The sequence below is a fragment of the Cyprinus carpio genome, chromosome A3, assembly GCF_018340385.1.
Source record: "Cyprinus carpio isolate SPL01 chromosome A3, ASM1834038v1, whole genome shotgun sequence".
NCBI classification, from domain to species: Eukaryota; Metazoa; Chordata; class Actinopteri; order Cypriniformes; family Cyprinidae; genus Cyprinus; species Cyprinus carpio.
In genome coordinates, this window is record NC_056574.1 from 725,733 (window position 1) to 752,021 (window position 26,289).

The following is a 26,289-nucleotide window of genomic DNA, read 5'->3' on the forward strand; positions in this document are numbered from 1 at the left end:
TGTTTTGAGGTCCGTGTCCTTAGAAATTCTTCGATATTAACTGAGATTTGATGCAGCCTGAGACTAAAGCGAGTGCAGACGATCAGTCTAAGAGTAGCTGATGATTTGTAGGGTCTTTCTGTAAGTTTTTAAGCTTCAGTTGAGCAATTGCTTGTATGATTACTGAAAGAACAGAGGATACTCACCTGGAGCAGCCACAAGGGACTCGCTCTCTCGGGCTGGAGAATCCCCACACAGATAGACTGCTGTTTGAAACACTGCTGCTGGATTACACACAATATAAGACCAGACAAATTAGTGTATTAACAGACAATCTATCTGAACACAAATAAACACATATCAGCAGCTCATGTCATGCAGTGCTCACTTGCACTGAAGAGGATTGATGTGACATTCCCTCCAGGCCTCATGGAGCATCTGATTCATCAACTTCCTCCCAGAATGCTTTGGGCTGACGTTTGGAGCGTTCTCTTGACTAGACACACTGGAGATGGTCGTCTGATAGCCACTGTCTCCTACAGATGACAGTTCAAACACACACACGCTTCACTTACATTTATGTCAGGAAGAAATGCTGCTGAATGTTAGAGATCAACAGGCATCTGAAGAGGACGACCAGATGAACCTCTAACTACAGACTAACTGCACTTCACTGTGTAGCTTCTTTAGTAACAAACTCACTTTTCTTACTAGTAGTGTGTCCTCTGTGTGACTGGAGAGGTGCATTATGAGACGTGTGAGACTGATGCTTTCAAAATGTTTGTTTACACAGCAATGCCAAAGAAGAAACATTTTTGGTTCCCAAAGATCCTTTTAGTGAACAGGATCTTTAGAAGAACCATTTTTCCTCAGTGTGATGAACAATTTAATAATCTCAAAATCCAAACTCTGCTTTAAAGAAGCTCTACAGAAGACAATAGTGTCCTTATTCAGATCAATTCATTTCAGTGTTGATTCAGTTTAATAAGTGTCAATGGTGCAAAAATGCATTATGAAAAAAACATTAATATTCAGCTTTAAGACAGAAGATAATAGTGCCATTATTCAGCTTCACATTTTGTTTTCATCTGATCAGTGTCAGTGCTGTCAAATTGATTATATTACTGAATATTAAGTGTATATTAAGTATTTAAATCCCAAATGTTTCATGGATTTTAAAAGGTTCTACATGGAACCACAGATGCTAATGAAGAAGCTTTATTTGTGAGAGTGTACAACACTAGAAGATGTTTTGGGAGTGTTACCTGAGCAGGGCCGTCCCGGTGAGGTGGGTGGGGTGAGGGGCGTCCCGCAGCTGGAAGAATCTCTGAGCAACACCTGCGCATGTGCGTCACTCTGAGCCACCAGAACTAAGACTTCTGGGTAAACCATCCGCACTCCTCCTAAACACAAACACACACAGATGTGAGATCTCTCACAACACCGACACACACTGTTACACGTGTTGTTATGAAGTGCTGACCTACGATGACCTCGAGTGCAACATAACTGTGAGGGTCAAAGGTCAGGTCGCCATCCGCGCCATCCGTCTCTCTGTGTTTCAGCACCATGGGGTAGAAATGACTCCAGTCCTCCATGAGTTTCCGCACCGCAGGGTCGCTCATCTTAAACGCCCGACCCGTCAGCGCCCCGCACAGGCCGTACGGACTCAACACCACTACAACACACACACACGTAACACTCATCATCATGTATGATGCTGGTTCGTGCAGCAGTGCAGTGAATGCAGTCAGGATGATGGGACGAACCCTGCAGTGAGCGGCTCTGAGCCAGACGCACGTGCTCCTCTGTCACATGATACAGCGGCTGATGCTGTGAAACCTCCACGCTGGTGCACACGCTGCTGTCGCCATGCAGGAAGAATGAGAAGCAGCACGACAGGTGCTCACTGCACACACACAGACAGAGAGAGTGAGAGAGAGAGAGCTGAACAGTCTGAAGTACAGTTTGTGAAACCACATGTGCGTGTGTTCATCACTGTATGAGCCTGCAGGGGGTGACAAACCCAAACACTCCTCAAATGCTCCTTAAACTCTCCTCCCTAAGCGTTCCCTAAAAAGCCCCTCAAACACTCATCTGGTGTGGCATCTGCTGCTGTGAAAGCATCTCCTCTGAGGAGTTTGTTGTGAGTTATTCACACTTTCATAATTAAAGATGTTTAGAGTTTCTCTTCTGCAGTGACACATGACGAAAGGCTTGTAGATGAAGATGCTGGTTGGACGCTCACCTGCTGCTGAGGGGTTTCTCCTCAGTCTTGTATGGCTTGACAAACCACTTCCCAATGCGAACAAAATCTTTATCCATCAAACATCTGTAAATCAAACACATCAGTGATTCCAGGTTCATCAACTGAACAAATCAGTGAAGCTAGTACTGTGTGTAATGGGCAGTTTTGTGTGTGGAGTATGAGAGTGTGTGTGTGTGTGTGTGTGTGTGTGTGTGTGTGTGTGTGTGTGTGTGTGTGTGTGTGTGTGTGTGCAGTATTAATATGTACAGTATGAATGTGTGTACATTATGAGCATGTACAGCATGAACACTTGTACAGTAAGAGTGTGTTTACAGTATGAGCATGTACAGTATGGATGCTTGTTCAGTATAAATGTGTGTACAGTATGAGCATGTACAGTATGAACACGTACCTCTCCAACAGATTGTGAATAGCCTTGAAAAGCAGTGTCCGGCACTCGTATGACAGGCCACATTCCCACAATCCCTCCTCCACCACTGTAAGACAATCCCACAACACAGAAGTTAATCACCACTATCTGTACTGTTACAAAAGTGCACACACACACACACACACACACACACACACACACACACACACACACACACACACACACACACACACACACACACACACACACACACACAGAGCAGTGGATCTGAGGGTTATCGTGTCTGTTGCTCATCTGTCATCTCATCCTGTGAGCGCTCAGACGCCCCGTCAGCAGCAGCACTCAATGTCTGCTCTGAAGGGCCCCTGGGGCCCCTGAACGACACAGAAACACATCAGATGCTCATATTCATACAAAACAAGAGGAAACATACAGCTGCAAAACAGTCTTTACAAGACCAAACACACAGAAACATAAGATACAAAACAAATTAAGAGGCATGATTCTCCTCACTAAACCCTGGGATGCTCTCGAAATGATTTTAACCAGCTGGTCTTGAGCTAATTCTTTGTGTTCACACTAACAAATGAATATGTTACACAAAGTTTGGCAACCAGAAAGACTTTTGTCTCATTATATCTATTGCTTTATATTTTGAAAACTTCATTTTGTGATGTGTTTTGATTAAAAAGTGAAAATATACGGTACTTGATATATGCAATGCAATGACATGTATACATTTAAAATTGTTGCTTTAAGGGTCCAAATACTTTTGTCTAAATGAATTTCATTAGCACCTTACAGTATCTTACAGAAACATGTTGAACACAAAAAAAGCTCGAGACATGAAGAGAAGTGTTTGTTTAGAAATGTTTATGTAAATGTTGGAGTGACTGTGTACTGTTGTGTGGCGCTGTCAGACACCAACACAAGTACACATGCTGCCAATGACATGCACATCAATATATCACTGCAAAGATACAGCCACAGTGTGAAATATTAGAAAGGTTTTAATACATGCTGGTGAAGTTCTGAGAAATGCTTTTTGAGAAGATAAACTGATTTAATTGAAGGGAAATTAAAGCCACTAACTCAACCAGAAAAAAAAATAAAAAAGTTTGTTTGTCTAAGCCATTTTGAGTGAAAGTCTGAAGCTAAAACATGCATAAAACACTGAACTGAGGCTTTGAGAGACCAGAATCTCTATCCAGCATTCCCTCAATGACAGACACAAACCAGTGGAGCACACGCTGGTGTTTGGGTGTGGCGCCACTCCATGAGCTGCTGCTTTGTTGATGTTTCACAGCAGACTGAATGAAATTTCATACTTGCCAGAATTCCCTCATAACCATGGCAACACAGCTAGAGAACACATACACTCACAAACACACACACTGTACTGCTAATGGAGACAGACAGACAGATGAGCAGCACTGAGTGAAGATCTGACCGTCTGTACCTGCAGCTCTATCTCTCTCTCTCTCACACACACACGTGATGAGATCTACACACTACATGTGTCTCATGTGACGTTATGTGATACACACTCAGCTCTATCAACAGTGTTTGTCAATTCAAGTAAAAAATCATTCTGATTTCTTCTCTATGTATTTACTCTTCAAAGACATGCACTTGTCATTGATTTGCTCAGCCTTTTGAAAGCAGAAATGTGCAGCTCATGTTTTGATTAATCCTATGATTTATGATTTGATCTGTAAAGCGTGTGAATGATTGGAGTGCCGCGGTGCTGAACATCTACTGACATGTTCTTGACGTGATGTGCATTTACAGTCTTTCTGCTGTCTGCGACACACAGACACGATGCACTGGAATTAATATTTTACAGAAACAATGAAACCAATATTTTAATGTTTTATTCAGTTGGAAATCAATTTTGGTTGTAATTTTACTTATTAGATTTGGGGGTAACTGAATCCGGCATGTTTTCAGGGTGTTGTATTCTCAGCTGATAAATTAAATTTGTCATAGTATATTTCAGTCAAATAGGCAAAATTTGGGGGCATCACTGTGTGGCTTTACATGGACATGACATGAAATACAGTATGTAACTGTAAGCACATGAGGTCTCAGATGATTGTTTTTTTTTTTTTGTTTTTTTTAAGTGGTAAGAGACTTTAGTCCCGAAATACAAAGCTTGAATCTGCAGCACTCATTCAAGCTGTTATTACTTCCTCTCTGGTATGATCTCACATGCTTCAGCAACTGGCCAGCAGATCTTGAGTGAGTTCACACGTGTTTATTTCAGGCTGTGACGCTCTCTCTCGCTCGCTCGCTCGCTCGCTCGCTGCTCAACTCTCTCTCTCTCTCTCTCTTTATCTGGGTCGCCACTGCATGTGCTGCAGTGCCTCAGTCTGGCCACTAGTGGGAGTCGTGCTGGTGGTGCCGCTGCACACAAAGCTGCTATTGAGTCATGCAGCCGATGCCAGCATGTCTTCAGTCCGTCTGATCAATATACCGAGAAGCAGAGGCCACGCACTGAAAGCATCTGAATGCGGGACAAATGTGTGTATGGTTCACACATAACTAATGAAATTGATGACTGACACAGTGGTAACCACAACAACGTTTTGATCTCTTGCTGCTGAGAACAAGAACCTTGATGCCAGCATTTTGTTTTTTTTACTAATCCACCATTGATAGATTTTGTTTGTTTATAAAGCAGCCAAACACTTTTAGTCTTGCCATCTTCATTTGTTCAGGCTTGTTTTTTCCCCTATAAAGTGGCTCATTAATATAGGCAGTCATGGGTTGGGATATTTTAGTGCTTTCCAAAATACAGTATTTTGGCTTATTTAGGTTTATTTTAGGCTTTTTTTTTTTTTTTTAGATGAATCAAGTATGAAAACACGAGCGAGACATCTGACAGACTCGCACATGTGTGTGTGTGTGTGTGTGTGTGTGTGTGCGTGTGTCTGTCTGTCCTTATGTCAGTGCATGTGTGTGTGTGTGTGTGTGTGTGTGTGTCTGTCCTTATGTCAGTGCATGTGTGTGTGTGTGTGTGTGTGTGTGTGTGTGTCTTTCTGTTTGTCCATCTGTCTCTGTTATCACACAGTACAGGAATGTTTCCAGAGTTCTTCTAATGTGCCATTGACAGCAGTAAAATAAAATGTCATAATAAACATTCATGTAATGTTTGCTCTCCATCCACAGCACATGCAGGCTGGTCTGTGTAATTCAGTCTTCAGTGAAAGGAATGTAAATGCTTTTGGAGCTGTATGACCACATGAACTCAGTCTGACAGCACATTCAAAAATAAAATCAAGTCTGGAGCATGTGTTTCCAGGTAAAAAAAAGTAAACCGACACACAATCCTCCAGCTTTCACAAAACTCCAGAAACTCATTCACACGTCTCAAACTGTTGTTTCACTTTTGCATGTGTGTGTCATTTTTCCGAAACTCTGTCACTCTCTCTCTCTGCTCGACATCATGATCCATCCGCATCAGATCATCTCATGTTCATCCCCTTAAAAACTCCACAATCACACACACTCACATGCCAATCACTGGTTTCTGCTGTCATAAACACTCACTGACTGACTGTGTATGAAGAACAGAGACAAATGCATCAGGAACAACATCAGGAATCAAACTGCACTGACTCTAATCAGCCAATCATCAGCAGCTCTTCATTCAGGCCACCTGCTATGATTTATGGAAAGGGAAACAAGCAAGAAGAATCTGTTCCCTTCATGATGCCTGTATTCTCTCAAGCTCCAGATCGAACTCCAGTTGCGTTTACATGATACTAATAATCCACTCTGATTTAAAAATAAAAATGCCATAGTGTGATGTTTATTTCTGTTGAAGTGCTTCCAGGATAATTATGTTTAATCAACTCAACTTAGAAATTTGTCCATTTTTAAGGTATTTAAACTTTTGTATATTATGTGTAAATAATTCCACATAATTGTTTAGAACTGTTTTGACTTGTAAACGGTGCTTGACTCTCATTCTGACGGCACCCATTCACTGCAGAAGAACCATTTTTGGGTGAACTATTCCTTTAATATGTCGTGTTTAAGCAGGACTGAAACACACAATGAACCAATCAGAGGCCACTGCTCCACTTTATGATAATACTGTATGAGAGGAAAAGAAGCCAGTTAGCATTCAGGATCTTCACTGCAGTCGTCGTCATCTCTCACTGTCTCTATTTTCATCAACTGAACTTGAGTGTGTTTCTGCTGTTTAAGGAAGTAGTGTGAGTCACCTGGTTTCCTGTGCAAAAAAAAAAAAAAAAGTCCACTCCAGCAAACAGTGATGCGTTGCTTCCTTGTTCATGACTCAGATGATGACGCTTTAACACTGCTCTCGACTCATTCATTCATTCCTTCCATTCAGGTGCACTGAGGCATAAACAGGATGTTTTTTTTTTGTGGATGATTTTGTTTAGTTTTTGATTATGGGTGAACACACGTCATCAACTGTCACTCAAATCACCACCACTCCAGTCATTATATCACAGTAACAGTATACATCACAATATAATAATTCAACTCAAAACTCTGAGTTTGGGACTGACAACCTTATTTTCTGACATGTGTGGCTCTCAAACCGCCTCATTCTCACAGCAGCTCTTGTACAGTATTCGCTCACGGATCTTTTAATATGGGATATTTTGTTATGAAAGAGAGTGTTTTTATAGATAGATATTTTGTCCATCAATCATTTATGATTATGCTTGCTGAAAATATTTTTTGTGGGTGGTTAGTGGGGGAGGGGAAGGTTTATTGTTATGTTTAAATGGGTGGTTTTTTAGTGGATGCATAGGAGAGAGAGAGGAAAGGGAAGGGATGCTGAGAAGCAAAGAGGAGTTTGAGGAGTTTCTTTGTCACACAGCAGTGCGTTCAGCGCTTAACACGCTGTTCACAGGAGTTTCTTTGTGAGAGAGCAACGAAAAGGAACAGAGACGATTTAACTGCACCTATAAAACAAAATAAATAAAGTACTAATAGAGATATATATATATATATATATATGCTGATATATATCATATATATATATATATATCCTGAGGAGAATAATACAAAATATATATACATATATATATTCATACATACGGCATATATATATATATAGAGATATATATATATATATATATATATATACAGATATATATATATATATATATATATAATATCTTATGTCACACAGCATGTATGCGTTCAGCGCTATAACATATATATATATATATATATATACACGATATATATATATATATACAAAGAGGAGTTTCTTTGTCACACAGCAGTGCGTTCAGCGCTCAACACGCTGTTCACAACACGACTGCTCTTAACAAAGTTTGGTTAAAATTTCTCATTTTTTACCCTGTAAAAAAAAAAGCTCTTTTCAGAGAACGCAGTTTTGTAGCATTTTCCTTTGAATGTTAATGAGCTCTGCTGACCCCACCCCTCTCTTCCGAGCCGCTCTCTGAGGGAGATTACTTGCTAATCAGCACATTATTAGAAAAGGCGATTTTCAAAGATTCATTAAAAAAAAACCTTACACAATTCTTCTGTAGGTGAAGCTGGATCACAAATGATTTGCGCATTCTCTTCAAAAACAAACGTAATCCACTGTGTTTTCAGCGGCTCAGATGCTGGGAGTAAATGTCATGATGACTGCTTTGTTCATTATTACATCCAACAACAGAACACTTCAGTCGCTTAGTTGTTTTTATTGTTTGTATTTTCTTTCTTGTTCAGACAATTGTGTATTTATGTAAGCTCACTCAGGACGGGTCTAAGGTAAGATGCCAGTCCTGTCTGTGCTGTAATGCCACTGTCAATCAAACTATCATGGGAGGGGCCTGTTTTTATGGCATCACACAGACCGGCTCGATTTGAAATCGGCTGAGCGATTAAATAAAAAAAAACACCGGGTGGATTTTTATCATTTTAGTGTGGTTGTGTACACACACTGCCAACACACATTTCAGTTCAAACAACTTGTAAAAGTGCATGTAGCATCCGATGACCCCTTTAATAAAATAAAAGGTCATTAAAGATCAACATTTACATGACTGTTCACACTTTTAAAACATGCACTTTGTAATACTGTCAAACTAAAAGTTTACTTGAAAGTACACATAATAGTTATTAACACATAATAACTTTAAATCATTGTTTTGATCATTTTTTTAAAGAAACACACTTATTTTGATGTGTTGACTAACATACTGTACTACATAAAGCACATGTAGTGTAAAGTTAATATATTTTAAATGTACTAAGACACAGTTATTGAACGAAATGAATCAAAAATGAACTGACTTCAACTGATAAATTGACTATTGTCCTATTTTTAGAAAGGCTTTACAGCATAAATGAATTCTATTTGCATCCTTGAATTACTGTTTTCCTGTTTAACACTGTGAAGCTGCTTTGACACAATCTGTATTGTATAAAGTGCTATATAAATGAAGGTAAAAAACTAAAAAAAAAAAAAAAAACAATTAAGTTTTTTTAGTTTACTATAAATGCCATTAGTACATTCAGCAGTACTTTAACCATATTTCAAAGACAATAAAAGTAATTATGAAATTATTTGTGGTTGCTGTTTAGCATCAGTTAGTCAGTCTTACCCTCCAGCTCACGGTGGATGATGTCAGTCAGGTTTGGTTCTTCACCCCACCAGAAGATCCAGAGCTCTTTGGCATCCGGTTTGATCTTGCGTCGCCACACACACAGCAGGTTTGCACGAACGCACTGCATGAAGCTGCGCAGGACAGGGTCGTCCTGTGCTGGAGCCGAAATGCCTGGCCCGTACCCCAGACCGCCAGCACTGTAGCAGCGCCATTTAATGCCCGTCAGCTCTGCCTGCACAGGAGAACAATTAACACATCAAACAATGACCAATCACCTACACGCTGAGACACGTGAATGTAGTCAGTTTATCTAATTAAACAATGAACCCAGAGTCATCTAGAAATATGATTATCATGTAATCTTTCATTCACAACACCTGGATCTGTACGTGCCATTTATAATGTGATATCACTGTAATGAACAGCGTTTGATAAGTAAATGATACACGATAAAGAGCAGCTCTATATGTATCTGACAATGCTGCATTATCTGTGTGTAATTATCCTGTTTATATGGCCATTATCTCTGGAGATTAATAGTCACTGGGTCACTGCAAACATCACTGTCTGAAACAGCACATGTGTACAGACATTTAGTGAGGAACATCAGTGAAATAGTCTTAATAATGAATGCTGCATTATAATCTGTTAATTCATTGAAAAAAAAAATATTCCCCCTTTTCTTACACTATCAACTGGTTTAATAAACAATTGCTGATCAATGTTTTTCTTTATGATGTGTGTATTATGCGTATTATGTGTTATGAATAAGCTGAAAGTGTGTGATATTCCACCTTTGGGGGCCAAAGACAAATTTTAATGAGAATGGATAACAAATATTCAAATAAACAGGTAAAGCAGGTTGGAGCTGTGGCTTAGTTGGTTAAAGCGCCTGTCTCGTAAACAGGAGATCCTGGGTTCAAATATTGGGGGAGTTGTGGCCTTGTGGTTAGAGAGTTTGACTCCTATCCCTAAGGTTGTGGGTTCGAGTCTCGGGGCGGCAATACCACGACTGAGTTGCCCTTGAGCAAGGCACTAAACCCCCAAATGCTCCCTGGGCGCCGCAGCATAAATGGCAGCCCACTGCTCCGGGTGTGTGTTCACTGCTGTGTGTGTGTGCACTTTGGATGGGTTAAATGCAAGCATCAATTCTGAGTATGGGTCACCATACTTGGTTGTATGTCATGTCACTCTCACTAAATTGTTGTAGACAAATGTTAACTCTATCAGCTGTGTCGTTCTGTTCACTTTAACTACAATGATCAGCGTGTTGAGTTGAGAGAGACAGCGGTGAGAGAAATCCTCTCAATCAGTGTTTGACATCTTCAGCGTGTGGTTTGAGTGAAGGATCAGATCTGAGAGAAGCGTGTGAAACTGCTCCTGCATCACATCAGACCTGACGAGCTTCAGCTGATCGGACAGGCTGGAAACACATGGATCTGCACACAGAGGAACTGAGCTAGAATTCTTTCTTAATTAAGAGAAGTGAGAAGCTTTATGAGTAGCCGAAACAATCATCCGCATCACTGATTCAGCAGATCTCACAGCTGATATCTGAAGAACATGAACATGAAATTCTCCAGAAAGCAAATACACGTGTGTGCATTCATTACCAGCACAGTCACCTCTTTTTACTTAGATTCAAATTAAAGTATCACTCTGTCACAAAAGAATTTGTCCTGTCCTGCACTTTCTATACAATCTTGTTATGCTTCGGCATTTACCCTTTAAAAATAATGGTTTGATATTCACAGTATTTATGATGGTGACATATTCAGTAACATTTTTTATCACATGCTACAGTATTTCACTGGCCTCATTAAGCATGAGAATACTGACTGTAAGTAATGTGGTGGAGTTTGATGATATCTGCTAGCTGAGGTCATTTTTGGCACTCAAACGCCCTGCAATGTTACAGGATTGACTCAAAACCTCTCTAGAAAGGGACTGGCCCATGGGTTAATATTTTTTAGATGATGATGTGTGATTTATTCATCTCAGATGCTCCACAGTCCCTTCTCTCAGCATCTGAGACAAACTGCACAGGGGAAGTCAAGGCCTAATGGTTAGAGAGTTTGACTCCTAACCCTAAGGTTGTGGGTTTGAGTCTCGGGCCGGCAATACCACGACTGAGGTGCCCTTGAGCAAGATACTGAACCCCCAACTGCTCCCCGGGCGCCGCAGCATAAATGGCTGCCCACTGCTCCGGGTGTGTGTTCACGGTGTGTGTGTGTGTGCACTTTGGATGGGTTAAATGCAGAACACGAATTCTGAGTATGGGTCTCCATACTTGGCTGTATGTCACTCACGTCACATAAAACTTTCTCTATGTAAATCAGTCTAATCTGTTTGGCTGGTTTTATGAAACTTCTAAGTGTAACTTCCAAAATGCAATATAAGGATTTTATCAGTTCACCTGGAAACAAAGATGAATTTACAAGGTACTGGGTTGATACAGCAAGAGCTTCTGAGGAGAACTAGTGCCTGAGTTTACTAACAAGTAAAGTAGATTACCACAAGAAGAATTGTTCTGCACTGTTTTCTGAGATATGTGCACCAGGGTTGTTATAGTTTACTAAATCAAAAAAAACAACAACTTCAAAATAATCACTTTCATTTAGTTTAATTCGATGTACTAAAATATCTAAAACTAAAATAAAAACTATATAGACATTTAAAAAAATGATAACTTATAAAAAGTGTTGTTAAAATAAAAACTATATAGACATTTAAAAAAATGATAACTTATAAAAATAAACAACAAAATAAATCTGCTACTAAAACTTGAATTAAAAATACATGTTTTTAAAAAATCTATTTTGAAACATATTGAGAAGCAACACTTACGAACTTTTTTACATATTTTAACGGACAGATCACACTATTTGTTAATACATGTGTGCTGTTTTCCAGTGTTGTTGTACAAATTTCCTGCTGTGTCATTATTTAAATGATTTCTTTTTCACTCTGGTCTATTGTTGTGGTAATAACTATTTCAGATAACAGTGCCTCTAAGCAGCAGGTAAAAATCTTGTTAGTTGCTATAGATGTTGGTCAGGTCATCAGAACAAGCAGCGGTGTGATCATCGGCTGTTTAATCAAAGCTCTGGCTATGCAATAAAACATGGTGACTCTGCCGGTGTTTACTCAAATTATACTGATCACAATAAACTGAACAGTTCAGCTGTAACCTCTCCACATGAAATGATACAAAGGTTAAACATTACTGAGATGTTGCTGCACAGATTGCAGAATTGCAATTGTAGAATTGTTTCCTGAGAATGACCCAGAAATGCTGTTGCATCGACAGACCTTAAGCAAAAAACTAGACGAGTGTCAAAACAAACATCATCTGAAACGAGAAAGAGTTCCTGATGACAGCAGCTCTGATCCACTGGACTCCTGAAACACACACACACACACACACACACACACACACACACACAATCTCTCTCTCTCTCACACACACACACGCGCGCACACACAGTGACCTCAGGCCATCCTGGGTCACAGTTGCAGATCTGCTGTCATCTCCACTCATGTCCATGGTTTGAAGTGTTCACAGAATCAGGAAATAATGCTGATGTCAGTCTATTCTCCTGCAAAAGCGTTCCTGCAAGTATTTGCTAATGTACCATGTGAAGCTCTTAACTCCTTAAACATCCACAAACATGCTATAAACATACTATAAAGCAGCTGATTATTCAAGCTGAATGAGTTAGGATGACATTAGTGTTAAGAGCAAGACTTAAATCTAAATTGTAGTACAAGACGTAAGTCAATGAGTAAGTCATTCACACAGATTCACACTGGATGACAAACCTACTGCAGAAACATCAATGAAAAGGGCAGAAACTGCACATAAACACTGAGCTTCACCGGCACAGTCATCCAGAGCTTCTTCTACTACCACATCTGGTCAGCAAACACTTCCATAAACTCTACAAGCACTCCAACAGAGAGTCTGAATCTGAGACTGTAGACCAGGGTCTGGACCTCAAGGGTCACCGTCCTGTGACAGGTCTCCAGATTAATTTTTTTCAGGGACAGAAACAAAGGAAGCTACTGATGAACATATGCAAGATATTACAGTGTTTTCTTAGCATTATAAGTAGAGTCACCTGGTGGAATTTGGGTTCTTTGCCACTGTCGCCTTTGGCTTGATTAGTTAGGGTTCAAAAGACACTTAATATTCAGTCATATTAACGTTTGACAGCACTGACACTATAAGAAATAAACTGAACTGATCTTAATAATTACTCTACTGTCTGCTGTAGGGCTGCTTTACAGCTGAAACCAAATTAATTTCCTAAATAATGAATTTTACAACATTAACAGTGTTATTTTCCTGTTTATTACTGTGAAACTGCTTTAAAACTATCTGTATTGTATAAAGCGCTATAGAAATAAAGGAGATTTGGCTTGACTTTGTACATATAACAATGCTAATAAGCCTGTACAGGCATTAAAAAAAAAAAAAAAAAAAAAAAAAAAAAAAAAAAGATATCATGGCCATGAATCAGAATTGATCCCCACGATTTAGTCATACAAACTTGTTTTACTTAAATCTATTTTTCTTCCATGTCATATGCGGGCTCCATACTTATTCAGTGTTTGTTCTCTGACATCAGAAAGAGGGGATCAATGACAAAAGGAGGCCTGTAGGGTCTGTCGACACAAAATATAGTGTTCATGAAACATTAGACGTGTTCTGATCGGCACTGGAGACTCAACAGCATCATCTGAGGCGTTTTTATTGCTCCTCTTAAATGATCACAGTAATAAAAGCATCTCCATGCCTTCCACAAAGGACATCAATAACAGAACTCACAGAGACACCAGATCCAGTAGGAGAACCGTAGAACTGATAATGAGCCAACAGTCCGACCCCTTCAATTAACCCACTGGAATTAGATGAAGCCAATCACTGTGTCGTTTCTTGTTTTGGACTCGCTCGAGTTTGAGAGGAGCACAGGATGGCCTCAGACCTCTAAACAGGCGCTTTCATTCTGCTGCCACCTTTACCAGGCCACACAACAGCAGAAGGTGCCGCTGCACCCGTTCCGTCACAGACATCAGCCCCAGGAGTGCGGAGAAGAAAAGCGACCTAATTAAAGCAGGCGTCGTCCCGTGGGGCGGAGTGACGGATGGACCTGCCAATCAGCCAGGAGCCTCTCGCTACAGAACGACGCGTCGAGCAGCGACATCTCTCCTGTCAAGGGCCGTCGCAGCAGGCAAACATGCCTGACTGTAGTTATGAACAATGAACAAAGCTGACTGAAGCCGCTTCGCTGGCAAACAAAGGCCACGAGGCAGATTCACTTCAACACGGCAGCGCAACCTAAACCGCTGTCCCTGTTTACGCTAAATTATTAACAGGCAGATAAATAAACCAAAGCCTCCTTTACCAGCTCGTCTCCTGTGTGACTTAATTAACTCTGACAGGCACGGAGAGACGGGAGCGAGAAAGAGAGGGAAGTCGAAACAGTTGCTAGGCAACATACAACATCTGTAGGACTTCAGCAACTTATTCCATTTTCAGGATTCTGTCTCCAGGGTTACAGCAGAGCAATGCTGTTGCCAGCCATTCACGGGGCTTTTCTATTGACTGCACATGACAAAAGGGATGTAATTCGCACCAGCTCAAGGTTTCACATCCTCCACAAGCATATCTTCACTGGAAAACGTGAACAGAGTCTTGATTTGTCGCCACACAGCTGACGGCACGGTTCTGTCAGACAGGATCATATCGCCGGATCAGCCTGCCCTTCAAGAGCAAAGGGTTCAAAGATCACCCGCTCAGATCTTCAGCACTCCTGTTTATCTACTCATAACTATCTGTCTGCCCAAACAGACGCAGCTGATTATTCAAGCTGAATGAGTTAGGATGACATTAGTGTTAAGAGCAAGACTTAAATCTAAATTGTAGTACAAGACGTAAGTCAATGAGTAAGTCATTCACACAGATTCACACTGGATGACAAACAACATCAATGAAAAGGGCAGAAACTGCACATAAATACTGAGCTTCACCGGCACAGTCATCCAGAGCTCCACAGTCATGCATTCCTTTGGAAACGAACCCGTGACCTTGCAGTTGATAAAGCCATACTCTGTCGAGTTGTTGAGCTGAAATCTAAGTTTGGGAAAACAGACCAGTTACATGATTCTTAGGTCACAGTAGTGTAATAATCCACAGCAGAATGCATATCATTACAGCACTGTTGTGAGGATCACCATACATGTAACATCCCTGCATGCAAAATGAGCAGCAGCTGAAGAAAATATCAGCAGTCAACATCAGGGCTGCTCAACATGGCCAAACATGTAATCACAATATTTTTTTTCCAAATCATATGATACCGATATTTATCACAACATGCATTTACAATGAATGAGGAAGGAAATGCTTTTCACAAGTTTGTTAGACCTTGAGAATGAATGTAAAGATAATTGTTTTTGTTCACAATTAAACTCCGCAGATTACCCTTTAATTTAGGTCCTCATGGAATCTTTTTTATTTTTCTCTAAATTCTGTTTTCCATTAGATTTTTTCCTGGATTCTTTGTTTTATGATTCAATACAAATGTATCATAAAATTGTGTCTAATGTAATTAATTAATAACACTTTGACAAATTTGCTGGATAGTGACACCAACAAACTCACAAAGTTCCTCAGTCAAAGCTAACAGCAGCGATCATGGAACTGAGCACTGCACCCTGAACAGGTCACAACCTTTTATATTCTACCACGCACTTATTTGCTTGCCAAATGGGTGTGGGATTGATTCATAAAGTACAACCTGATTTAATTGCACATCCAAAATAAGAACGCAGGACAACAGTTGCACTGTTGAATTTGCAGTTTCAGTTAATGCAACAAGCCTCACACAGTGGCTTCTTCTTCTTCAACGCTTATCTTCATATCAAGTCCTCATCCCTAACTGCTTGAACTTTGTAACACCTATAAATAAACACTAGATGCTGTGACTGTACTGCAGTCCGGACGTAACAGACGGCTGCATTCAGCAGCACTGCTGGAAACATCAATATAACCTTGGGGCGGAGCAGACGGCTGTAGGACCGTCACCATCCTTTAAGTCCAGCATGCGTGGCAGCGGGGGCAGCACGGGCTGCCAGTCGGCCTGCATTTCTGCCAATTCTTCTTTGCTATTCCCTGGTGTGTCTCCGCACGCAGGAACACCAGAGGCTAAGAATAGCACACAGCTGGCACTGCAGGGCTTACATATTTCACACTCAAACCACCAGCGCTCACGAATATCAGCCTGCAGACGTAGCACTGATGAAGCTCGATGAAGCTGATCATCTGCAGTGCTTCAGCCATTAAAACACTCATAAAATCCAGAGCTGCTTCTCACATTAGAGGTCATTCACTTAATTAGTGTTGTTAGAAGTCAATGGTTCACTAGTGATGACAGTGATGTGCTGAATCCTCTATCAGATGGTTGAGTGCATGTTTATGCTTCAGTCATGAATGATCCTCAGATCACATGTGTTGCTGAGAAGTGTGTCCCGGTACTTCACTGAGTGATCAGTCAATTTTCACATGCTGGATCAGAAAACAGATAAAAAAAATTCACATTGAAGAAGCAGCGGTGTAGTGCAGGCAGGGTATACGCAGGTACTCTATATGGCGTGTACCCACTTCTTTACCAATCAGCATTGCTTATGCCCTCTGATGTGCATCATTCAGTAGTGTTCTGCATTAGTCTAAATCAGTGGTTCCCAAACTTTCTGGTTTCTAGCACCCCCACCACACTACTCCAGTTAAACACCACATTTTTAACTGCAATAATACAAATATTCATTGTATACAGGGCATGACATTAACTTTTTTGCTCACCAGCAACTGTGGCTAGTGGTTTTCCGAAATTTTTCCACCATTTTTTACTGGGCCACAATTTTGTTGTTGGGAAATTACGTGTTATATGACTAAAGTTACTGTATACTAAAAATTATATAAATTGATTTAAAAAGGGTTTTTTTTTTTTGCCTATTTAAAAGGACATTTCCCCCAACCTTATTAAATGAATATGTCATCTTTCATATCAAATTCTTACACTTCATTAATAATTTCACTTGATATAATAAAAAGACACTATAGGGCTGTTAACAATCAAATGAAATCAGTATCTTTCCACTGCAGAAGAAACAGAAGCAGCTGAAGTGGTGTTTACATGTATTTACATCTTACAGTTTAATGAAGCTGAAATGTAGCATGAATGCCACTGAAAAATTACAACAGCATAAAGCATACAACAGCTCACCACAGTGCGGGCTCAGCAGAAGTGTGCATCGAAGGCGCAAAGTGGCCACAAAGGGAGAGCTCATGAGCACCCTTCTAAGAGCTAAAAGGATGAATGGGACACCCTATGGTCTCGCGGTGTCCATTGTAAGTCCGCAAGACCGAAAGTGCAAATGATGTGTTCCATTTGGGACAGGGACAAAGAAGCAAGTGCCCTGCTGTGTCCCAATGTGCCTACATATTATGCTCTTAAAGTATGTACTTATTTAGTGAAGAACAAGTACACACTTTGATTGTGTAGTATATGAGGCAAGCTTTGGGACATACTAGAATTATGTCATACAATTGCATCTTTAATGGACCACTCTGTCGCATAGTTGCACGCACCCTGTCACTGTAAACTGGTCTGTCAATCATCTTGTCACAGTTAATATCCTCCACGTTTCATTTCATTTAACTTCCTACCATTTCGGAGAGAAAAGAAGTAGCACGTTGATCTGCGACTAGTGGGTCTTTATGCATAGAACTCTCCTCATACTGTATATAAAAAAAATAAAAAAAAATAAAAAAGAAACTCTCCACATATTTTCTGCAAATAATGCATTTAAAAGTGATTATTAGTAACTCAAACCAGGGGCAGTTTCTTCATTAGGGTGATGGGGTGATGCACCACCACGGTGCAAAAAGGAAGGATTTTTTTTTGCTCTATTGAGAATCACAATTTCTTTGTTTCAAATATAGATCACGATTCTACCACGATTCTGGACAGACAACTAAACAAAATGGCATATAATTTACTAGAGGTTCTGAAAAATTGTAAATAGAAGCAATCTATTTATTTATTTTTTTAGTTTGAATTATTTTAAAAAACAAATTGGTTTTAATGAATGATTTAATCATTAAAAGAGAAAGATGAAGCTGAACACTTAAGTTAAGTGTTTATTTTTATGTTTTATTATTATTTCTTTTTTTTTTTTTTATGTGTGCCTGAAGAAAATGCATCCCACACCACAAAAGAGCTTGCTTTCAAATATAATATGCATCTCAATGAACTGAATTCTTCCATCGACAGCTACCTGTTGGTTCCAGTTACATAATGTGGCTGTTTGAAATTCTTGTGTCAATTAAATAAATTCAGTAATATTCAGGCTATGGTGATTTGGTTTCCATTGTTACATTTATAGTCCATAATTCAATCACTCGTGTTTCTTTTTTTTTTAAAGACACCAGTAATGACTGGCCAGACCTGTGGACAGCTAAAAAAAGGAGATTTTAAATCCCAGAACCCCTTGTTAGAATACAAAATCCAAAAGTTTGGTAAATTAAGGTAGATTGGTAGTTTTGGCAGCTTCTAAAAAAGTGGACAAGAAGAAATTTACAGCGTGTGTTTGTGTGCTTGTATGTATGTGGGAGAAATGGACACTACACTCATACAAATATGAATATAGTAGTTACATTTTTTGTTTATGCTCCACCGGTTGTCTGGTCTGTAGCAGTGTGAAAGCCACTGGAATCATCAAGGAGCATCAAGTTGTATCTCTCCAGAGAGAGACAGGATGAACTTTGAAATTCAAGCGTCTAGCCAGGGAAATAGAGAGACAAGTTTGTCAGCCTTGACAAAGGTGAGGAAACATGCTTTGTCTAAGGCACATACTCTATCTGTGAAGATGATAGAACAACAGAAAGAAGCTGTCATTGAGAATGTGGTGGAGGCTGACTGAGTCCTACATGAAGGAAACCGAAGCTGTGTTTCAAACAGCTTCCCATTTGGCCAAAAATAACAGACCCTTTTCTGACCATGAGAGCCTCATTGAGCTGCAAGAATTGAATGGTATAAAGATGGCCTCATTACTTCATTCATGTTAAAGTGCAACACAAATTTTCAAACATGTTGCCAGTGAAATGCAGAAAAAAAATCATCAATAGCATAATAGCATCATAGAGTAAGTTAGCAGTCCTAATTGAGGAGGCCTCTTCCTTAAGTCACAAATATGTCATGACAATTTCAGTTAAAGCATCAGATCAAGAAGGAGAAAGCCCTCAATTAAAAATCAGAGAGCAGATGGCATAGTAGAGGGTTTACTCACTTATTTATCGAATGCTGGCTTTACAAAAGAATGGCTTCTTGAAAACTGGGTAACATTTGTGACTGATGGTGCCAATGTCATGTTAGGAAAAAAGTCAGGAGTAGCAACCAGGTTGACCACGAGATTCCCAAAACTTAAACTTAAAACTTAAAGATGCTGCAGCTACAGTAGGATCACAACTTCTTCAGATTGGCAAAGTCTTGGATGTACGCTGGGTGGCCAGTAGCTTTCGGACTGTTCATGCAGTTTGGACATCACTGGGAGCTCTTGTGCAGCACTTTAATAATGCTTGTTCAGATGAGAGGAGGTCCAACAAAGAGAAGCAAATGTACAGAGGTTTATTTGGCTGTGTTCAAAGTCCTGAATTTCTTTGTGACCTTGGGCTCATGTATGAAACACTCCATGAACTAAGTGTCCTGTCAAATGAGCTTTAGCCTCGTTCTTTAACTCTTCTCAGAGCAGAGAAATCATAGTGAAACATACATTTATAGAGAGTCCAGGTGAGAAATATGGTGAGGCTTTAGAAGCAAAAGAAAGTGGGGTGTATCGATCTATAGCCTTGAAAAGAAATAGAAAGCTCAAGTCTATCAATCCAGGCCAGTTCTTACAAAGTTTTGTGAAGAATCTTGAGCACTGCTTATATTTAGAAGAAGAGGCCATCAAGGACCTCAGCATCCTTGATCAGAGTAAATGGCCATCAAACCCCAGCATCTACCATGGTGAAGAACAAGTTAAGCGACTGTGCAAGCAATTTAACTTGTGCACAGACCAAGCACTGAATGGGATGTGGGACCTACTGGAAGAGCCCAACAGTTAGCCCAGTGACCTAAAACCACTCATTAACTGTATGACAACATTCCCTATCAGCATAGCAGAGTGTAAGAGGAACTTCAGCCTTATGAACAATGTAAGCACAGACAAAAGGGCTGGCCTTCTGGTCTTCAAAGATATCAAACTTGATGATTAACATCAATGGACCCCCCTACTTGCAAGTTTAAACCCAGAAAGTATACAAAGACCTGGTTGAAGAGCCACCATGCTGCCTCTTCTGTGCATTCTAGACAATGCAGTGTGAAAACCCCTGCAGAGAGCAAGTCTGTCTGGAATATTCTGTAGTACAGGGGAAGACAGGCTGCTGACAGGTCTAAAAACCTGCACTGACAATAAATCTTGTGTTCAAAATCAGTTATTTGTTATTTCATATTATTTCAAGTGTTGCATTACTTACCTAACCTTGAGTCAAAAATATGAGCACTTATTAAGAAATTCTGCAAATTCAAGTTTCAAGTTTATTTATCATGTGTACAATGTCAGTAACAACTGCAGATTAAAATGCTTAGGTTGAGGCTCTGGCATTCTACATAAGTGCAATACAATAAAAAAAAAATAAAAAATTATAGTCTTGTAGTATGTGCAGTCTATTTTTTAAAGTGCAACTGATCTTTGTAAAGAAAAAAAAATAAGTTGAGAGTGTATATCACTGTGGTTTTAATGGATATGTTGTAAAAATGTTTACATTTTTGTTCATTTTATTTAACTAAATATTGTTATTTGTTTAACATTGTTTTGAATATATTGTTGCATTATTTGAATGATGATGATAATTTAATGTTTGTTTAAAATAAACTAATCTTTGACTGAAATACTATGCTTGCTTTAAAAAAATTGGGGGCATAAATTAAGCGTATACCCACTTCTTCAGGCACCACTACACCGCTGTGAAGAAGGAACACAACACGCATCTACAGACACTCCTCAAACACTGCAGCAAAGTCTCCTAGTATCCCACATTCCCACTGCCAGACACTGGTCTCACGGGTGTCACTGTCAGCTCCATCTTTCTGTTCTCTATAGGGCGACCGTGCAGGACAGTCCTGAGCTCTGTCTGTTGTCCTGCAAGTCATGAGCAGTATCCCCTAATTCAATTTTGCCTGTATTCTTTTTTCTTTCCCTGAAATGATAATGCCACAATAAAATGATTAAAAAACAACTATGATTGGTGTTTAAAATCAATTTGTGCATCTTGTCCTAGCTGGAGAGGGAAAAATAACCAATAATCACCAATAATAATCCCTCCTTGATGATTACTGTATAAACTGAGCAAAGGAGCTAGTGTGGACCTGATCAAACGTGAACTCTGGCTGAAAGTTTAATATATCTCCACCAGCCAGGACTTCATAAAGAAACATACTGACCTTTTTAAACACATTTAAATGGACCGTTCACTCAAAAATAAAAATCTGTTGTTCTAAATAATGATTTGTTTGCAAACTTTTCATTACTTTGGACATTTGCCTGAGGCTCTGGATTACAGGTAAAAATGTTGTAAATAATGTTCAGTTTCTTGCACAGACTGACCATTTCACATTATAAGACCTCAATATTGTTAGGGTTATGGACCTGTCTGTGTGTGTTTTTGCTCCCTGTGACCCAGTTTTTTGTCTCCTATTGATTGTGTTAATTTGATCCCAGGTGTGTCTCATTCTTCCCCAATTATCCTGTCTTTAAAAGCCCTGGTCCATTCAGTTATTGTTTGTAGGGTCTACTTGTTGCTACGTGTGTTTCCTGTATTGGCTATACTCTGATCCTGGACTCCATTAAAGGTTGTTTTGTGTATTCTGCGTCTCCTCATTCCGCTCTACACAGAGTGTGACAAATATATCATCAGGAGCCATGGGTATTAATTTTGTGTTGCTTTTCTGACTCTCAAAGAGCCAGTACTCACTGACTTAAAGTGTATGAATCACCATGTACCTCAGTTTCAGCTATAAATCTTCTTTACTGTTTTACTGAAGAGAGAAAAAAACTCCCCTTCATCAAGGATGGCAATCATAGAATAAGTTAATTAACAGCAAATATTCATTTTTGGATGAACTATTCTTTTAATATTTGTATAGTTTAATAGCTTATATGCGCTGTAAAGCATGTTATCATTCAGCTTCACTGCAAATATGATTCATGCAAACCAACATCTACACAGTTTAACAGTAGTAATATCTCTCTCACACATGTCCTGTAACAGAGCAATAACTAGGTGGTTGCGCTAGTTCATTGTGTATCATCACGTCATGACCTCACAAAGCACTGTGTCTGTGTCTGTATGAGCTGAAGGAGGTGTGTCTGTTCCTCTTACTTAAACTTTCAGTGGTGACTGCAGTGAGCAAGGCAGAAACTGGGCTGAAGCTTGAACTCAGGAAATGCGCACACACACAATACTTTCCTAAAACGAAAACAGATTCCTCTGCTCCCACACTCCTCTCTCTCTCTCTCTCTGCAGCTGGACATGTTTTTGGAACTCAAACACTTTTTTAGACATTGCTGTCTTGTTTTCCTATTGGTGGCAAGAGTTTCCATGCGCACTGTTTTATGTCAGTATTCTGTGAAAGTGTGTTTGTGGGAACGTGTGCACTAGTTTCAATATTGATTGAAGAGAGAGTTTCTTACTGATAACTACACAAATGCACAGCTGTCACTCTGTGAATCACAGTCTCACCATCATTACAGTACATACCCTTCATTCACGGTCATGAGCCAATGAAAACACTTGTATTTTCATCCAAAACATATCTAACTTTTTGTGACGTTCAAATAACAGTTCCTGCCTTCATTTGAAAGTAATTAATAATCAAACTAGAAACTAACACAAGATGAAATGTCTGTAAGGAAACTAAGGCTGTGTTAATTATAATTATCTTTAAACATTTACATTTATTTTAAAGTTTACTGAATTAATCAATAAGAATGAAAATTATTAATTTTGATAATGTTTATACAAAGACACAAACAATAATCTGTCATTAGTTAAATTACTATATGCAAACATGAAAGCTGCTCTATCTGTTATGATATTATCCTATTAAGTGTATATATGATTACCTGTCAGTCTTGAATTGTGTCACGAGTAAAGGCCCCGATATACTCAAAACAAAATTATTTTTCATTCATCGTTTTAGGCAGTGGTTCCTAAACTGGGGGGATGAGGCAAAACTGAGGGATAGTGTACAGTCAGCAGATTATTTTGCAAAAAAAAATTTTTGAGGGTGATAAAGACTACTGTAAGTAAATAACTGTATATTATATATAAATATATACATTTTAATTACCTCAACATGACTCGCAGTACCTGCTTGAGCGCTCCGTTATCAGTTGTAGCAGTTGTGGATGTATCAATAAGAGACCACTAGATGGCGCGATTGAAGAATCAGAGTTGTATTGCAGGGAGCCATGTAGAAATATAAATGGGCGATATGGTTCTGCTCCAAGCATGTAAGTTATAAGATTAAGTATAAGTTTTCACATTCATTCACATATCAAAACAACATGTCTACACCATAAGATTAAGTATAAGTTTTCACATTCATTCACATATCAAAACAACATGTCTACACCAGACGCGAGTGGTGCGATGTGACAAAAGAAATAGATGCAAGCAGGGTGCTGATGTTTGGATGCTCTGCAATTAACTACACCTCATGCCCGTGGTCGCACTGCGAGGGAAGACAACGTGGGTAGACGTGACAGTTACCTTTTGAGGTTTTTTTCAGGTTGTCCAGGAAACATTCAACTGTGAGTCTAAGTCCCGGCCACCACACCACTTTAGCCACGTGGTCTGCACTTAACTACACTTGATTATGCCCTTCTGAAAATCATCTCGCAATAGAGGGAAAGACCATTCTCGGACCAGTAAAGCCTCTCAGTCCCTGTACCAACTCAGGCCATCCATCCTGCACAGATTTTTCATCAAATTTGAGCAAACACCTGTACTGAAGAGGTGTTCTGTCCCAGAAAAGACTGAAAAATAACCATTTAAGCAAAGTGTCGGCAGTCCATAAGCTCTTTCCAGGAACATGAGAAATCTTGTATGAATCACAACGGAAACGATCAACAGTGGTATTGTGATCGGGTTCCATATCGTGGTGCATAAAAAAAGTGATGTTTCCTCAAAAATGAAGCATGATGCGCAACTGTGAGTGTGTTTCAAGCCAGCAACTGGAGCAGATGACAATTAAAAATAAGCAGACCAATCCAATGCAGGAGATCTCCATTGACTTTTTCTATTACCAGCTGGTTGGAAGCTTCCTACCTTGTCATTTCTTACTTATGGCTGGGTCTGGTTGCAAAAACAGAACAATGCCTAAAAGCTGCTATGCTCTGGGACAAAATGTGTACAGGGTGAAACAGCTTTTCCAATGCCCAGAATCATGCTCCTCTACATTTCCCCACATACAGCTGTCGACCCACCATCCCCTCAAGTGACTCAAAACATACCCACCCAAAAAACAAACGTTTAGGACACAAATAGTTGAAGATGTCAGGGTATTTCATGTTGGGCCATTCAGATCATTTCTTAGGAAAAGGGGCACTGATATAGACCAATAAAATGTAGTTTCTTAATATATCTCCTCCTCTCAGATTCACATAGAGTAATGTTAGGGTTGGGGGACCACGACAATGATCTAGGTGGGGACTTGTGGCTCTTTCCTGCTTATGGACCTCATCTATTTGACATGGGTTTAAAATAATGTGGTGACTGCTTATGAATGAATGGTCTTGTCGCCCAATTACGCTTTTTCCCCTCCAGTGGGTGCAGTTCTCTGGAGTGCTGGAGTTCTTTAAATATGACAAGTATGGCAAACAGTGCACTGAAACTACAGTCTTCTCTTTGTGTTATGAAGATTTGTGATATAATTCTTTTGTGTCCGACAGCTTATGAAAACATTGTTCTGGGTTTCTTAGCTTGTTTACTGTACACCTTGTCACATAGCAGCTTTATTCTCAGAGTAAAGGCAGCTTCCCACGCAAGTATTCTGCTGCTGCTTCATGACAAGGAGGCAGCTTCCCACAGATTGTGGGTGTTTTTTTAGGGTTGTGAAGTGTGGTGGTTCTGTCTATATACTGTTAGCGAACATCCCCGAGAACACATGCCCACTTCTGATGAACAGCTCGTCAAATGTGAATGCCTGAGTGTATTTATTTGATTGCTTGCGTGCAATATGACGGGGTCGCGCGGGCGGAACATTCCCCCGCCTTTTAGGTGGATGCTTATAAAGTCTCACTCTACCCCGAAACAAAAACTTCTCCGCAAGCTTATGTGAGGTATACTCTGAGTGTCTTAGTTATGGGTGAGTACAAAACAGCCACCACCTCAGTACATTACGGTACGTTCTTCTGGGCGGAACCATTGTGATTGGTTTGTGTAAATCACGCTCGGGGTGCTATTGTGTTTGCTCTCTGCTGCATTCGCGCGTTAGTGAATCAGTCTGAATGAACAGTTTATATACCTCAGTGATAGCTGAAAATAAGTTCAAAAATGAAATATTTTGTTTAAATTGTTTCTGCCTTGAGTTATTATTTTGGTATAAATCTAAAGTACTTAAAAACACTAACTTGATATTCATACTTGGCTTTGATAAACAGAATATCGATTAAATTGTTAATGTAAAAATATAAAATAGATAGTTTTTTCCTCTCTGGTAGTGTAAGTGATGTTTATTTAACCAAAAACGTGACTGGGAAAGGAAAGGAATTGATTTTTAAAAAAGGACTTTGCCTCCTCATTTCAGAACACCTTGCACACCCCTGATATGTAAATATGTGCTGCCCGCTTTCCTCTCAGTAACAAAATAAACACAACAAAAAATGGAGAGAACAACATTTTTTTTTTTTTCTATATAAAGCATCTGTTCATAGCAACATGGGTATGTTTGCAA

The 26,289-nt window shown here is 39.6% G+C and overlaps 1 protein-coding gene across 4 annotated transcripts in view; it reads right to left on the bottom strand.

The window, feature by feature from the left end:
• LOC109091118 (mediator of RNA polymerase II transcription subunit 13-like) overlaps positions 1–26,289 on the bottom strand; it is a 57,420-nt gene that overhangs the window by 16,280 nt on the left and 14,851 nt on the right. For 3 of the 4 annotated variants that reach the window (XM_042715887.1, XM_042715879.1, XM_042715874.1), the window contains exons 2-9: positions 9,224–9,458; positions 2,640–2,724; positions 2,228–2,311; positions 1,749–1,888; positions 1,463–1,657; positions 1,245–1,382; positions 368–515; positions 186–263 (exon numbers count right to left, since the gene is read on the bottom strand). In XM_042715887.1, the coding sequence (XP_042571821.1) occupies positions 186–263; positions 368–515; positions 1,245–1,382; positions 1,463–1,657; positions 1,749–1,888; positions 2,228–2,311; positions 2,640–2,724; positions 9,224–9,458 (1,103 nt within the window). The remainder of the gene's footprint in view (positions 1–185; positions 264–367; positions 516–1,244; positions 1,383–1,462; positions 1,658–1,748; positions 1,889–2,227; positions 2,312–2,639; positions 2,725–9,223; positions 9,459–26,289) is intronic. The other variant, XM_042715881.1, reaches the window with a different exon arrangement.